Source organism: Cervus elaphus, chromosome 13, assembly GCF_910594005.1.
Source record: "Cervus elaphus chromosome 13, mCerEla1.1, whole genome shotgun sequence".
Lineage (NCBI taxonomy): Eukaryota > Metazoa > Chordata > Mammalia > Artiodactyla > Cervidae > Cervus > Cervus elaphus.
In genome coordinates, this window is record NC_057827.1 from 5,510,479 (window position 1) to 5,525,592 (window position 15,114).

A 15,114-nucleotide genomic window follows, 5' to 3' on the forward strand; every position below is an offset into this window, starting at 1 on the left:
TATCACAACAAAATTTATAAACCAATACTACTGTTGAATATAAATGCAAAAATCCTCAAATAGTAGCAAACGAAATCCAATAACACATTAAAGTATCATATAGCATAATCAAGTGGGATTTATCCCAGAAATGCAAGATTTCTTCAATTTATGCAAATCAATGTGATTTGCCATATTAACAAATTGAATAAAAGCCATATGATCATCTCAATAGGTGCAGAAAAAGCTTTTGCCAAAATTCATCACCCATTTATGATTAAAATAAACTTCTCTAGAAAGTGGGCATAGAAAGAAGCTACTTCAACATAATGAAGGTGATATACAATAAACCCACAGAAAACAACATTCTCAATAGGGAAAAACTGAAAGTATTTCCTCTATAATCAGGAACAAGACACAGTTATTCAACATAGCTTTGGAAATCCTAACCACAACACTAAGAAAAGAAAAAGCAATAAAAGGAATCCAAATTTGAAATGAGGAAGTAAAACCGTTGCTGTTTGGAGATCACTTGATACTGTAGACAGAAAATCCTAAGGTAGCACCAGAAATCTACTACAGTTAATCAATGAATTTGGTAAAATTGAAGGACACAAAATTAACACTCAGAAATCTCTTGCATTTCTCTACAATAACAATGAACTATCAGAAAGAGAAATCAAAGAAGCAATCCCATATTGCTCAGATGGTAAAGAGTCTTCCCAGCAAAGCGGGAGACCTGCATTTGATCCCTGGCTCAGGGAGATCCCCTAGAGAAAGGAATGTCAACCCACTAGAGTATTCTTGCCTGGAGAATCCCATGGACAGAGGAGCCTGAAAGGCTACAGTCCATGGGGTTGCAGAGTTGGACACTACTGAGTGACTAACACTTTCACCATTGCAGCAAGAACAAAAAATGCCTAGGAGTAAATCCACCTAAGAAAGCAAAAGACATGTACTCAGAAAAGTATGTGACACTGATGAAAGAAATCAAAGGCAACACCAATGGAGAGATATACCCTGTTCTTGAATTAGAAGAATCAATATTGTGAAAATTACTGTACTACCCAAAGTAATTTATAGATCAAGTGCAGCCCCTACTAAATTGAGAATGACATTTTTCAGATTTCAGCTCCACAAAATCAGCTTTACAACAAATTCTAAAGAAACTTCTCTAGACAGGAAGTGCAAGAGAATAAAAAGACCCACAAAACAAACCCAAAACAATTGATAAATGATAAGAAGAAGGGGGCAAAAGAAGATGAGATGATTGAATGGACTTAATGGACATGAGTTTGAGCCAACTCGATTGACATGAGTTTGAGTAAACTCTCGGAGTTATTGAAGGCCAGGGAAGCCTGCAGTCCTTGGGGTTGCAAGGCATTAGACATGACTTAGGACTCAGCAACTAAACAAGTTCAACAAATCAGAATATACATATCAATAATTACTTTAAATGTAAATGAATTAAGTGCCAAACTGAAAGACGAGGTCTGGCTAACAGATACAAAAATAAGACCCATGTATATTTCACCTACAAGGGACCCACTTGGGACCTAGGAACATATAACAACTGAAAATCATAGGATGGAAATAGATATTCTAAGCAAATGGAATTTTCTTTTAAAAGCTGGAATAGCAATACTCATATAGGATAAAATAGACCTTAAAATAAAGGCTATTACAAGAGACAAAGAAGACACTACATAATGATCAAGGGATCAATCCAAAAAGATATAACAATTATAAATATATATGTACTCAACATAGGAGTATATCAATACTGAAGGCAAATTTGAACATCCACAGAATGGTGAAATCAACACTAACACAATAAAAGTGACTACACCAATGGACAGAGCGTCCACACAGAAAATAAATAAAAGAACACAAGTTTTAAATAATACAATAGTCCAGATAGAATTAATTGGTATTTAGAGGACTTTCTAGAGGGCTTCCCTGATGGTGCAGACAGTAAAGAATCCACCTGCAATGCATGAGACCTGGGTTTGACCCCTGGGTTGGGAAGATTCCCTGGAAAAGGAAATGGCAACCCAGTCCAGTATTCTTGCCTGGACAGAGAAGCCTGGTGGGCTATAGTCCATGGTGTCACAAAGAGTCAGACAAGACTGAGCAACTAAGCACAGAACCAGGCACTAGAGGACTTTCTACCAGAAAATGGAAGAATACACTTTCTTCTCAAGTGCACATAAAAAAATCTCCAGGACAGACCAAATATTTGGTAGGCAAAAATCAAGCCTCAGCAAATGTATTAAAATTGAAATCATATCAAGCATCTTTTCCAATTACAATGCTATGATATTAGAAATCAAATACACGGGTAAAAGCTGCAAAAATACACACATGCACACACACACACACACAGGCTTAACAACTGTGCTCTGCTAAATAACCAAGAATTTACTAAAGAAAATAAGGAGTAAATAAAAAAATACAGAGAAACAAAGACAATGAAAACACAATGACCCAAAAACTATGGGACACAACAAAAGCAGTTTTAAGAGGGAAGTTTGTATCAATTCAATATCACTTCAAAAAACAAGAAAAGTCTCAAATAAATGATCTAACCTTACCCATAAAGCAACTAGAGAAAGAAGAACAAAGAAAACCCAAAGGCAGTGGAAAGAAATAAATTATAAGTATCACAGCAGAAATAAATGACATAGAAATGAAAAAAACATAGCAAACATCAATAGAAGTTTGTTCATTGAGAAGATAAACAAAATTGATAAACTTTTGCTAGATTTATTATGAAAATAAGGGAGATGACTTAAATTAATAAAGTTGAAAAATAAAGAGGAGAAATTTCAACTGATACCATAGAAATATGAAAGATTATAAGAGACTACTACAGCCAACAATACGCCAATAAAATGGGCAACCTGGAAGAAATAAATACATTATGGGAAATGTAAAACTTTCCAAGACTGAACCAGAAAGAATTAGAAAATATAATTAGATCAATCACAAATAATAACATTCAAACTGCAACTAAAAAAGTTAAGGGCCAGATGGCTTCACAGGCAAGTTCTATCAAGCATAGAAAAGAGTTAACACTTATCTTAAACTCTTCCAAAACATTGCAGGGGGAAGAAACTCCCATATCATTCTATAAGACCACCATCACCCTGATACCAATACCAGACAAAGATAATAGAAAAGAATAAAAAAGAAAATTGTAGGCCAATATCACTGATGAACATAGACGCAAAAATACTCAACAAAATACTAGTAAAAAAAAATCAAAAAAAAAAAACAAACAAACAAAAAAAAAACAAACAAAAAAAATCAACAAACAGAAATAAACAATTGGGACCTAATTAAACTTAAAAGCTTTTGCACAGTGAAGGGAACCATAAGCAATGGGGAAAGTCAGCTATCAAAATAGGAGAAAATAATAGCAAATGAAACAACTGACAAAGAATTAATCTCCAAAACATACAAGCAGCTCATGCAGCTCAATACTAGAAAAATGAACAACATAATCAGAAATTGAGCCAAAGCACTGAAAAGACATTTCTCCAAAGAAGCATATGGATGGCCAATAAACACATGAAAAGATGTTCAACATCACTCATTATTCAGTTCAGTTCATTTCAATCGCTCAGTCATGTCCGACTCTTTACGACCCCATGGACTGCAGTATGTCAGGCTTCCCTATCCATCACCAACACCCAGAGCTTACTCAAACTCATGTCCATTGAGTCGGTGATGCCATCCAACCAACTCAACCTCTGTTATCCCCTTCTCCTCCCACCTTCAATCTTTCCCAGCATCAGAGTCTTTTCAAATGAGTCAGCTCTTCACATCAGGTGACCAAAGTATTGGAGTTTCAGTTTCAAGATCAGTCCTTCCAATGAATAATCAGGACTGATTTTCTTTAGGGTGAACTGGTTTGATCTCCTTGCTGTCCAAGGGACTCTCAAGAGTCTTCTCCAACACCACAGTTTAAAAGCATCAGTTCTTCCATGCAGTCTTCTTTATAGTCCAATTCTCACATCCATACATGACTACTGGAAAACCCAAAGCTTTCATTATCAGATAAATGCAAATCAAAACCACAATGAGTCCCCATTTTCCCCTATAAGTCAGCATATCATTACACTGTTGGTGGGAATGCAAACTGGCACAGCCACTATGGAGAACAGTGTGGAGATTCCTTACAAAACTGGAAATAGAACTGGCATCTGACCCAGCAATTGCACTGGTGGGCATACACACGGAGGAAGTCAGAATTGAAAGAGACACATGTACCCCAAAGTTCATGGAAGCACTGTTTACAATAGCTAGGATATGGAAGCAACCTAGATGTCCATTGGCAGATGAATGGACAAAGAAGTTGTGGTACATATACAAAATGGAATATTACTCAGTTATAAAAAGTAATGTACTTGAGCCAGTGCTAATGAGGTCAGTGAAACTGGAGTCTATTATATAGAGTGAAGTAAGTCAGAGAGAGAAATACCAATACAGTATATTAATGCATATATATGGAATTTAGAAATATGGTAATGACTATTCTATATGCAATGCAGCAAAACAGACACAAATGTAAAGAACAGACTTTTGGACTATGTAGGAGAAGGCGAGTTTGGGGTGATTTGAGAGAATAGCATTTAAACATGTATATTACCATATGTAAAATAGATGACCAGTGCAAATTCATTTCATGAAGCAGGGAACTAAAAGCTGGTGCTCTGGAACAACCCAGAGGGATGGGATGAGGAGAGAGATGGGAGAAGGGCTCAGGATAGGGGAACGCATGTGTATTCATGGCTGATTCCTGTCAATGTATGGCAAAAACCACCACAATATTGTAAAGTAATTATCCTCCAATTAAAATAAATTAATTTTTAAGAAAGGATCATACGCCATCATTGAGTGGGATTTCACCCAGGAGTGCAAAGATTCTTTGATATAGACAAATAAGTAAGTTTGATATCCCATATTAACAAATTAAAAAATAAAAACCATATGATCCTAGAAACCTACAGTCTTCAAGAACATATGGTACTGGAAAAAAAAAAAAAAAAAACAGATACAGACCAAATAGAACAAGAAAGAATGCTCACAGATAAACCCACACACATGTGGACACCTTATCTTTGACACAGGAAGCAAGAATATACAATGGGCAAAGAGAGTCTCTTCAATAAGCAGTGATGGGGAAAGTGGACAGCTATGTATAAAAGAATGAAATTAGAAATCTTTCTAATGCCATATACAAAAACAAACTCAAAATTTGTTAAAGACCTACATGTAAGGCCAGAAACTATAAAACTCTTAGAGGAAAACATAGACAAAACATTCTATGATATAAATCACAGCAAAATGCTCTGTGACCCACCTCCTAGAGTGAAAGTGAAAGTCACTCAATTATGTCTTACTCTTTGTGACTCCATGGATTCCATGGAATTCTCCAGGCCAGAATACTGGAGTGGGTAGTCTTTCCCTTTTCCAAGGGATCTTCCCAAACCAGGGATTGAACCCAAGTCTCCTGCATTTCAGGCAGATTCTTTACCAGCTGAGCCACAAGGGAAGCCCACCTCCTAAAGTAATGAAAATAAAAACAAAAATAAACAAATGGGGTCTAATTAAACTTAAAAGATTTTGCACAGCAAAGGAAACTATAAACAGATGAAAAGACAATCCTCAGAATGGGAGAAAATAATAGCAACTGAAACAATTGACAAAGGATTAATTTCCAAATATATAAGTAGCTCATTTTTTACAATTTATTTATTTTAATTGGAGGCTAATTACTTTACAATATTGTAGTGGTTTTTGCCATACTTTTACATGAATCAGCCATGAGTGTACAGGTGTTCCCCATCCTGAAGCCCCCTCCCACCTCCCTCCCCATCCCACCCCTCAGGGTCATCCCAGTGCAACAGACCTGAGCACCCTGTCTCATGCATCAAACCTGGACTGGCGACCTGTTTCACATATGATAATATACATGTTTCAATGCTATTCTCTCAAATCATCCCACCCTCACCTTCTCCCACAGAGTCCAAAAGACTGTTCTATACATCTATACATCTTTTGCTGTCTCACATATAGGGTTATTGCATATAGGTTGTCTTTCTAAATTTCATATATATGTCTTAGTATACTGTATTGGTGTTTTTTTTCCTGACTTATTTCACTCTGTATAATAGGCTCCAGTTTCATCCACCTCATTAGAACGGATTCAAATGCATTCTTTTTAAATGCCTGAGTAATATTCCATGTGTATATGTACTAATACTAGAAAAACAAACAACCCAATCAAAAAGTTGGCAAAAGGCCTAAACAGACATTTCTCCAAAGAAGATATACCGATGGTTAATAAACACAAGAAAAGATGCTCAGTATCACTCATTATTAGAGAAATATGAATCAAAACTGCAAAGAGATATTACCTCACACCAGTCAGAATGGCCACCATCAAAAAATCTACAAATAATACATGCCTGGAGAGGATGTGGAGAAAAGGGAACACTCTTTCACTCTTAGTGAGAATGTAAATTCATACAGCCACTGTGGAGGACAATATGGATATTCCTTAAAATACTAGGAATAAAACTACCATATGACCCAACAATCTCACTACTGGGCATATACCCTGAGCAAGCCATAATTAATAAAGAAACATGTACCCCAGTGTTAATTGCAGCACTATTTACAATAGCTTGGACATGGAAGTAAGCAAGATGACCATGGACAGGTGAATGGAAGAAGAAGTTGTGGTGAAAGTGAAAGTTGCCTGGTTGTGTCTGACTCTTTGTGACCCCATGGACTATACATTCCATGGAAATCTCCAGGCCAGAATACTGAGGTGGGTAGCAGTTCCCTTCTCCAGGGGATCTTCCCATCCCAGGGATCAAACCCAGGTGTGTCGCATTGCAGGTGGATTCTTAACCAGCTGAGCCACCAGGGAAGTCCAAGAATGCTGGAGTGTGGAGACTATCCCTTTTCTAGAGGATCTTCCAACCCAGGAATTGAACTAGGATCTCCTGCATTGCAGGCAGACTCTTTACCAACTGAGCTACTAGGAAAGTTGTGTACATATATACAGTGGAATATTGGTCATGTAAAGAAACACATTTGAGTCTGTTGGTGAGGTGGATGAACCTGCAGTCTATTATACAAAGTGAAGTAAGTCAGAAAGGGAAAAGCAAATAACATATATTAATGCATATGTATGAAATCTATAATGATGGTATTGATGAACCTATTTTCAAGAAGCAATAGAGATGCAGACATAGAGAATAAATTTATGGACACAAGAGGGTGGGAGGAATGAGGGGGTGGGATGAATTGAGAAAGTAGCATGGAAATATATACACTACATTGTGTAAATAGGTAGCTAGGGAGAATTTTCTGTATCACTCAGGGAACTCAAACCAGGGCTCTGTGACAACCAAGAGGGGTGGGAATATAGTGGGAAGTGTGAAGGAGCTTCAAGAGGGAGGGAACATATGCATACCTATGGCTGACTCATGTTGATATATGGAAGAAACCAACATAATACTGTAAATAAATTATGCTTCAATTAAAAATAAACATAGATTTATTTTAAAGCCTAATTTTAAAATCTATTTTCAAACTACATTTAAAAAAGCATATGATTATCCAAAATGTTTGGCAAACTTCAAAACTCATTTATGATTTGAAAAAAAAAAAAAAACCTCTCCCACCAGAAAGCATTTCCTTATGAACCTCGGGTGGAAGGAAGGAGGAGTTAGGACGAATAGAGAGAGTAGCATGGAAACATATACATCAGTACAGTTCAGTTTAGTTGCTCAGTCGTGTCCAACTCTTTGCGACCCCATGAATCACAGCATGCCAGGCCTCCCTGTCCATCACCAACTCCCAGAGCTTACTCAAACTCATGCCCATAGAGTCGGTGATGCCATCCAGCCATCTCATCCTCTGTTGTCCCCTTCTCCTCCTGTGCACAATCCCTCCCAGCATCAGGGTCTTTTCAAATGAGTCAACTCTTCGCATGAGTTGGCCAAAGTATTGGAGTTTCAGCTTCAGCATCAGTCCTTCAAATGAACACCCAGGACTGATCTCCTTTAGGATGGGCTGGTTGGGTCTCCTTGCAGTCCAAGGGAATCTCAAGAGTCTTCTCCAACACCACAGTTCAAAAGCATCAATTCTTCAGTGCTCAGCTTTCTTCACAGTCTAACTCTCACATCCATACATGACCACTGGAAAAACCATAGCCTTGACCAGATGGACCTTTGTTGGCCAAGTAATGTCTCTGCTTTTTAATATGCTGTCTAGGTTGGTCATCACTTTCCTGCCAAGGAGTAAGCGTCTTTTAATTTCATGGCTGCAATCACCATCTGCAGTGATTTTTGAGCCCAAAAAAATAAAGTCTGACACTATTTCCACTGTCTCCCCATCTGTTTCCCGTGAAGTGATGGGACCAGATGCCATGATCTTAGCTTTCTGAACGTTGAGCTTTAAGCCAATTTTTTCACTCTCCTCTTTTACTTTCATCAAGAGCCTTTTTAGTTCCTCCTCACTTTCTGCCCTAAGGGTGGTGTCATCTGCATATCTGAGGTTATTGATATTTCTGCCAGCAATCTTGATTCCAGCTTGTGCTTCTTCCAGCCCAGGGTTTCTCATTATGTACTCTGCATATAAGTTAAATAAGCAGAGTGACAATATACAGCCTTGACGTACTCCTTTTCCTATTTGGAACCAGTCTGTTGGTCCATGCACAGTTCTAACTGTTGTTTCCTGACCTGCATACAGGTTTCTCAAGAGGCAGGTCAGGTGGTCTGGTATTCCCATCTCTTTCAGAATTTTCCACTGTTTATTGTGACCCACACAGCCGAAGGCTTTGGCGTAGTCAACAAAGCAGAAATAGATGTTATTCTGGAACTCTCTTACTTTTTTGATGATCCAGCAGATGTTGGAAATTTGATCTCTGGTTCCTCTGCCTTTTCTCAAACCAGCTTGAACATTTGGAAGTTCATGGTTCACGTATTGCTGAAGCCTGGCTTGGAGAATTTTGAGCATTACTTTACTAGCGTGTGAGATGAGTCTTATTCCTAAGATCAGGAACAAGACAAGGATGTCCACTCTCACCACTCTTATTCAACATATTTTTGGAAGGCCTATCCAAGGTCCTCAGAGAAGAAAAAAATAAAATAAAAAGGATGCAAATTAGAAAAGAAAAGGCAAAACTGTCACTCTTCAGAGATGACAGTATACTACACATAGAAAATCCTAAAAGATGCCCCCAGAAAATTATTGGAGCTAACCAGTGAATTTGGTAAAGTTGCAGGATACAAAACTGATACACAGAAATCTCTTGCATCCTTATACACTAACAATAAAAAAACAGAAAGAGAAATTAAAGAAACAATCTCATTTACTATTGAACATAAAAGAATAAAATACTTAGGAATAAAAATACCTAAGGAGTCAAAAAACCTGTACTTAGGAAACTATAAAACACTGATGAACAAAATCAAAGATTTGATACAAACAGATGGAGAAATAAACCATGTTTTTGGACTGGAAGTATCAATATTGTGAAAATGAGCATACTACCTAAAGCAATCTACAGAGTCAATGAAACTCTTATCAGATGAATAAGCCATTCTTCACTGAATTAGAACAAAATTTTTGCAGTTTGTGTGGAAATGCAAAAGATCCTGAACTGCTAAAGTAATCATAGAAAGAAAAGCAGCTGGAGGAATCAGTTTCCCAAACTTCAAACTATACTAGAAATCTACAGTAATCAAGTAGTATGGTACTGGTACAAAAACAGAAATATACAGCAATGGCAAAATATAAGAAAGCCCAGAGATGAATTCATACACCTATGGTCACCTAATCTATGACAAAGGAAGCAAGAATGTATAACAGAGAAAAGATAGCCTCGTCAATAATTAGTGCTGACAAATCTGTGCAGCTACATGTAAAAGGCTGAAATTAGAACACTACCTAACATCATACACAAAAATAAACTCAAAATGGATTAAAGACCTAAGATCCAGTTCAGTCTCTCATTCATGTCTGACTCTTTGCGACCCTATGGACTGCAGCACGCCAGACCTAACATTAGGCTGAACATTATAAAACTCTTAGAGGAAAAAATAGGAAAACACTTTTTGACATAAACCACAGCAAGATCTTTTTTTTTTTTTTAACCACCTCCTAGAGTAATGAAAATAAAAATAAAAAATAAACAAATGGAACCTAATTAAACTTAAAAGCTTTTCCACACCAAAAGAAGCCATAAACAAGACAATGCTCAGGATGGGAGAAAATATTTGCCAGTGAAGCATAAAACAAAGCATTAATCTCCAAAATATACAAACAGCTCATGGAGCTCAATGTTTAAAACAAACAAACAAGAAATCCACTCAACAAATAGGTGAAAGAACTAAACAGACATCTCTCTAAAGAAGACATACCAATTGCCAAGAGGCACACGGGAAAATGCTGAACATCATTAAGTGTTTGAGGAGTGCAAATCAAAACAATAATGATGTAACTCCACACACCAGTCAGAAATGGCTATCATCAAAGAAACTGCAAACAATTAATGCTGGAGAGGGTGAAGAGGAAAAGGAACCCTCTTGCACTGTTGATGGGAATGTAAATTGATACAGCCACTGTGGAGAAGAGTATGGAGGTTCCTTAAAAACTACCATATGACCCAGCAATCATACTCCTGGGCAACAGTTCAGTTCACTTCAGTCACTCAGTCATGTCCAACTCTTTGTGACCCCATGGACTGCAGCACCCCAAACATCTCTGTCCATCACCAATTCCCAGAGCTTGCTCAAACTCATGTCCATTGAGTCAGTGATGCTATCCAACCATCTTATCCTCTGCCATCTCCTTCTCCTCCTGCCTTCAATCTTTCCTAGCATCAGGGTCTTTTCCAATGGGTCAGTTCTTCGCAGCAGGTGGCCAAAGTATTGGAGCTTCAGTATCATTCCTTCCAAAGAATATTCAGGACTGATTTCCCATAGGATTAACTGGTTTGATCTCCTTGCTGTCCAAGGGACTCTCAGTAGTCTTCTCCAACACCACAAGTCAAAAGCATCAATTTTTTGTCACTCAGCTTTCTTTATGATCCAACTCTCACATACATACATGACTACTGGAAAAGCCATAGCTTTGACTAAATGGACTTTTGCCAGCTAAGTAATGTCTCTGCTTTTTAATATGCTGTCTAGGTTGATCATAGCTTTTCTTTAGAAGAAGTGTCCTTCTTCTAAAGGAGCAAGTGTCCTTTAATTTGATGGCTGAAGTCACCATCTGCAGTGGTTTTGGAGCCCAAGAAAATAAAGTCTGTCACTGTTTCCATTGTTCCCCATCTATTTGCCATGAAGTGAAGGGACCAGATACCATGATCTTAGTTTTTGTGTGGGTTTTTTTTTTTGAGAAAATTATAAAACTTTATTGAGAGATATTTTAAAAGCCTAAATAAATGGAGAATTATACCATGTTCATGAATTGGAAGACTTAATATTATACTTAATCTATAAATTCAATACAAATCCAATAAAAATTTCAACTTTTCATCTGTTTGATTTGGAACTTGTCAATCTAATTCTAGAAGTTGTATAGAAAAGTAATTGGCTAAGAATAGCCAAGATACTCCAAGGAAGAAAAGTTTGTTGATGTTGAAGGTGGAGGTGGAATTGTCCTGAGATATCAAGACCTTTTTCTAAAGTGGTAGTACTCAGGATTGTATGGTACTGCCACAAGGTTAGACAACTTGACCAGTGAGTCAGAACAGAAACCATCAACAGACTCCCCCACCCCTCCACACAAAGAAAATTGATTCATGAAAACAGTCAGTGTTATAGATCATTGGGGAAAGGATGAACTTTTCAGAAAATGGTGTTGGAACAACCACTTACCATATGGAAAAAAAATACTGAATTACTATCTCATGTTTTTGTAAAAATCAGTTCAGAGAGGACTAAAGACAATGTGAAAAGCAAACTATAAAACTTTTTAAAGGCAGTAAAGAGTAGCTTTATGACTTTTGAGTAGGAAATGATCACTCCCCTACCCCGAGTCTAACTTGTATCCAGCTTTATAAGAGACTTTTCAAAAATAGTTATTTCCAGCAGGACATGGGTGACATTCCATAACATCTTACATCTTTCAAACTCCCCTCTCCAAAAAGTCAACAAACTCTGTTGTTGCAATAAACAGAAAAAATTTCAAAAAGGATGATTATTTCACATGAGGCATTTAAGAGATTTTCACAGGTCAACTCTGACATGGAGGAAAGGAACTAAAAACTCCAGGATTATAAATGAGATGATTCACAAACTACAAACAGAAACCCTGGTTCTTCTGAGCAACACCATCTTGATGTCATCACCAGAAAGCCTGAGTATTGTTACCTGATGCAGCTGATTCTAGGGGTGTCAAGGCCATATCATGACGCCTGGTTTCAGGAAGTCAAGAATGTGCTGATGACATCAAGAAAGAAGACATGAAGTAATTTTTCTCCACACAGTAAGGCTTCTGAGCCATAGTGGCTGATATCTGTGAATGTCGGAGAATCTCTCCCGGGAACCAAGAATAATCTTCAAATACTTCTATTTCCCCCCATTTCAATCCAGCTTCTGAAACATTCTACTAGTGGTTATTTGCCCTTTCCACAAAAGACAACAACGAAGTATCTCATGTGCTAACAACATAACTTAAAAAAAAAATCTACATTTTTATAAAAGTTGATTTAAAAATAGTATTTCAAACAGTAGAGTCATTAGAAGTACAGAGCTATCAAAAAGGTACACCTCATTTGGCATCCCCAGTGTCTTCTGCTTTCTGTGACTGGACTGTAGAGGCATCTCGGTTTTTCGCAGGGTTGTTCCCATCCTTGCCGACTTCTGCTTTCCCCTTTCTCCCTTTGGTCAGCTTCTCTCCCTTCTTTGCAGGGGCCTTTTTTGGCCTGGGCTCTGGTTTTGGAAGGGCAGGATTAGCAGACAACCGTGCTGATCTCCTCTGTGGCTCATCCTTCACCTTCCCTTTGTCACCTTTAGCATCTCCTTTTGCCTTTCTCCTGGGCATGGTGGCAGCAGTGCTTGGCAGCCCAAGGGGTTCTTCTGTCTTTCTCACTGTTCCTAGAAAGATTTCCGAGTCTCGTGGCCATCCGAGGGGCGCGGGACTCCCAGCTGCCGGCCTGCAGCGCCAGTGCCCGGGGCTGAGGCAGGGCCGTCACAGACCGCAGGCTGGCGAAGAGCGATCTTAGTTTTTTGAATGTTGAGTTTTAAGTAAACATTTTCACTCTCCTCTTTTATGTTATCAAGAGTTCCTCTTCACTTTCTGCCATAAGGGTGGTGTCATCTGCATTTCTGAGGTTATTGGTATTTCTCCCAGCAAACTTGATTCCAGCTTGTGCTTCATCCAGCCCGGCATTTTGCATGATGTACTCTATCTATAAGTTAAATAATCAGGGTGACATTATACAGCCTTGACATACTCCTTTCCCAACTTGGAACCAATCTGTTGTTCCATGTGCAGTTCCATGTCTGGTTCTCCTGGGCATGTATCCTGAGAATATCATAATTCAAAAGGCACATATACCCCAATATTCATTGAAGAACTATTTACAGTATACAGGACATGGAAACAACCTAAAAGTCCAAAGAGAGATGGAATGTATGGTACACGTATACAATGGAATATTACTCAGCCACTAAAAGGAATTAATAGGGCTTTTCTCTAGAGACATGGATGTACCTAGAGTCTGTCATTCAGAGTAAAGTAAGTCAGAAAAAGAAAGATAAATGCTGTATACTGAGAAAAAACATGTTGAAGCTAGGAAAATGGTACTGCTGCTGCTGCTACTAAGTCGTTTCAGTCATGTCCGACTCTGTGTGACCCCATGAATCGCATCAATCCAGGCCTCCCTGTCCATCACCAACTCCCGGAGTTTACTCAAACTCATGTCCATCGAGTCGGTGATGCCATCCAGCCATCTCATCCTGTCGTCCCCTTCTCCTCCTGCCACCAATCCCTCCCAGCATCAGGGTCTTTTACAATGAGTCAACTCTTCACATGTGGTGGCCAAAGTATTGGAGTTTCAGCTTCGGCATCAGTCTTTCAGTTGGACAAAAATCACACAAAACATATTTTATAATAAAGTTTTAAAAATCTCATATGATTTACTAAAACCATACTTAAAATGAAAAACAGAATGGTTGCGTGGGTACACAGAGTGGTGGTGAGTGTATCAATTATTTACCTTTGTAAGCACATGACTGCCCAACACCATGAACAAATACTGTACCACGTATTGCTAACCCAGGAAAAGATCATTCAAAATTCAAAGTATTTTTTCTACTCAGTGGATGTTGTTTTTGCACCATTGTAAAGTCAAAGCATTTTATGTCTAATCATCATAAGTCAGGGATTGGCTCTACTTAATTTTACTTATTTATTAGATTTTTAAGGGCTTGTTAGGGTTGATCAGATCAGCACACCCAGTCTAGATCTAATTGGCCCTGACAACTGAAGAATAACTTTCCGTGCATTCTGCCCAATGCTCCATGAATTGTGGTAGGATTATTTTCATTCCATGCTAGGTTTATACTCTTTTAATTCTAATATTTTCAGATGATGTTTCCTGAGTAGTTTCTGCACATGGATTTGCAGCTTGAGACACAAAATGTTTGCTTTTTTTGTTTATCAGTTAAACACTTTCAGTTCATGTATAAGCTGAAACCCCACAGAAAAACCTACGTTTTATCTACTTCTATCTCACTATTTTTGTCAAAATTAAGAAGCAATGGTAAGAAATTTACTGTCATTTTTGATTCTTGAAAATCCTTGAAGGCTTCTGAAAAGGCAAATGCCCTGTTGTTCTTAATTTGGGTTTATTTTCCAGCTGGAATGCAAATCGAGGGGCTTTAGATCACAGTGTGTTTTATTTTTTTTTTTTTTAAGATTTTTTTTAAATTTTTTTTTATTAGTTGCTAATTAGAGGCTAATTACTTCACAACATGGCAGTGGGTTTTGTCATACATTGACATGAATTAAAAGCCAATCAAAGAATTGTACCATTCCCTCATCAGTACTGATCCCTCTCACGACATGTTTTTATTCAGAAAAACTGGATTTTTCAACAAT

The 15,114-nt window shown here is 37.8% G+C and overlaps 1 protein-coding gene across 1 annotated transcript; it reads right to left on the minus strand.

Moving 5' to 3' along the window:
* Positions 1-12,543: 12,543 nt before the first annotated feature.
* Positions 12,544-13,192, minus strand: LOC122706585 (high mobility group nucleosome-binding domain-containing protein 4-like). Its single transcript, XM_043921870.1, has one exon. The coding sequence runs from the start codon at positions 13,051-13,053 to the stop codon at positions 12,781-12,783; it is 273 nt and encodes a 90-aa protein (XP_043777805.1). The 5' UTR covers positions 13,054-13,192; the 3' UTR covers positions 12,544-12,780.
* Positions 13,193-15,114: the final 1,922 nt, after the last annotated feature.

Excerpts from the sequence above, each read along its gene's own strand:
- LOC122706585 (XM_043921870.1), bottom strand. The coding sequence starts at position 13,053 with ATGCCCAGGAGAAAGGCAAAAGGAGATGCTAAAGGTGACAAAGGGAAG.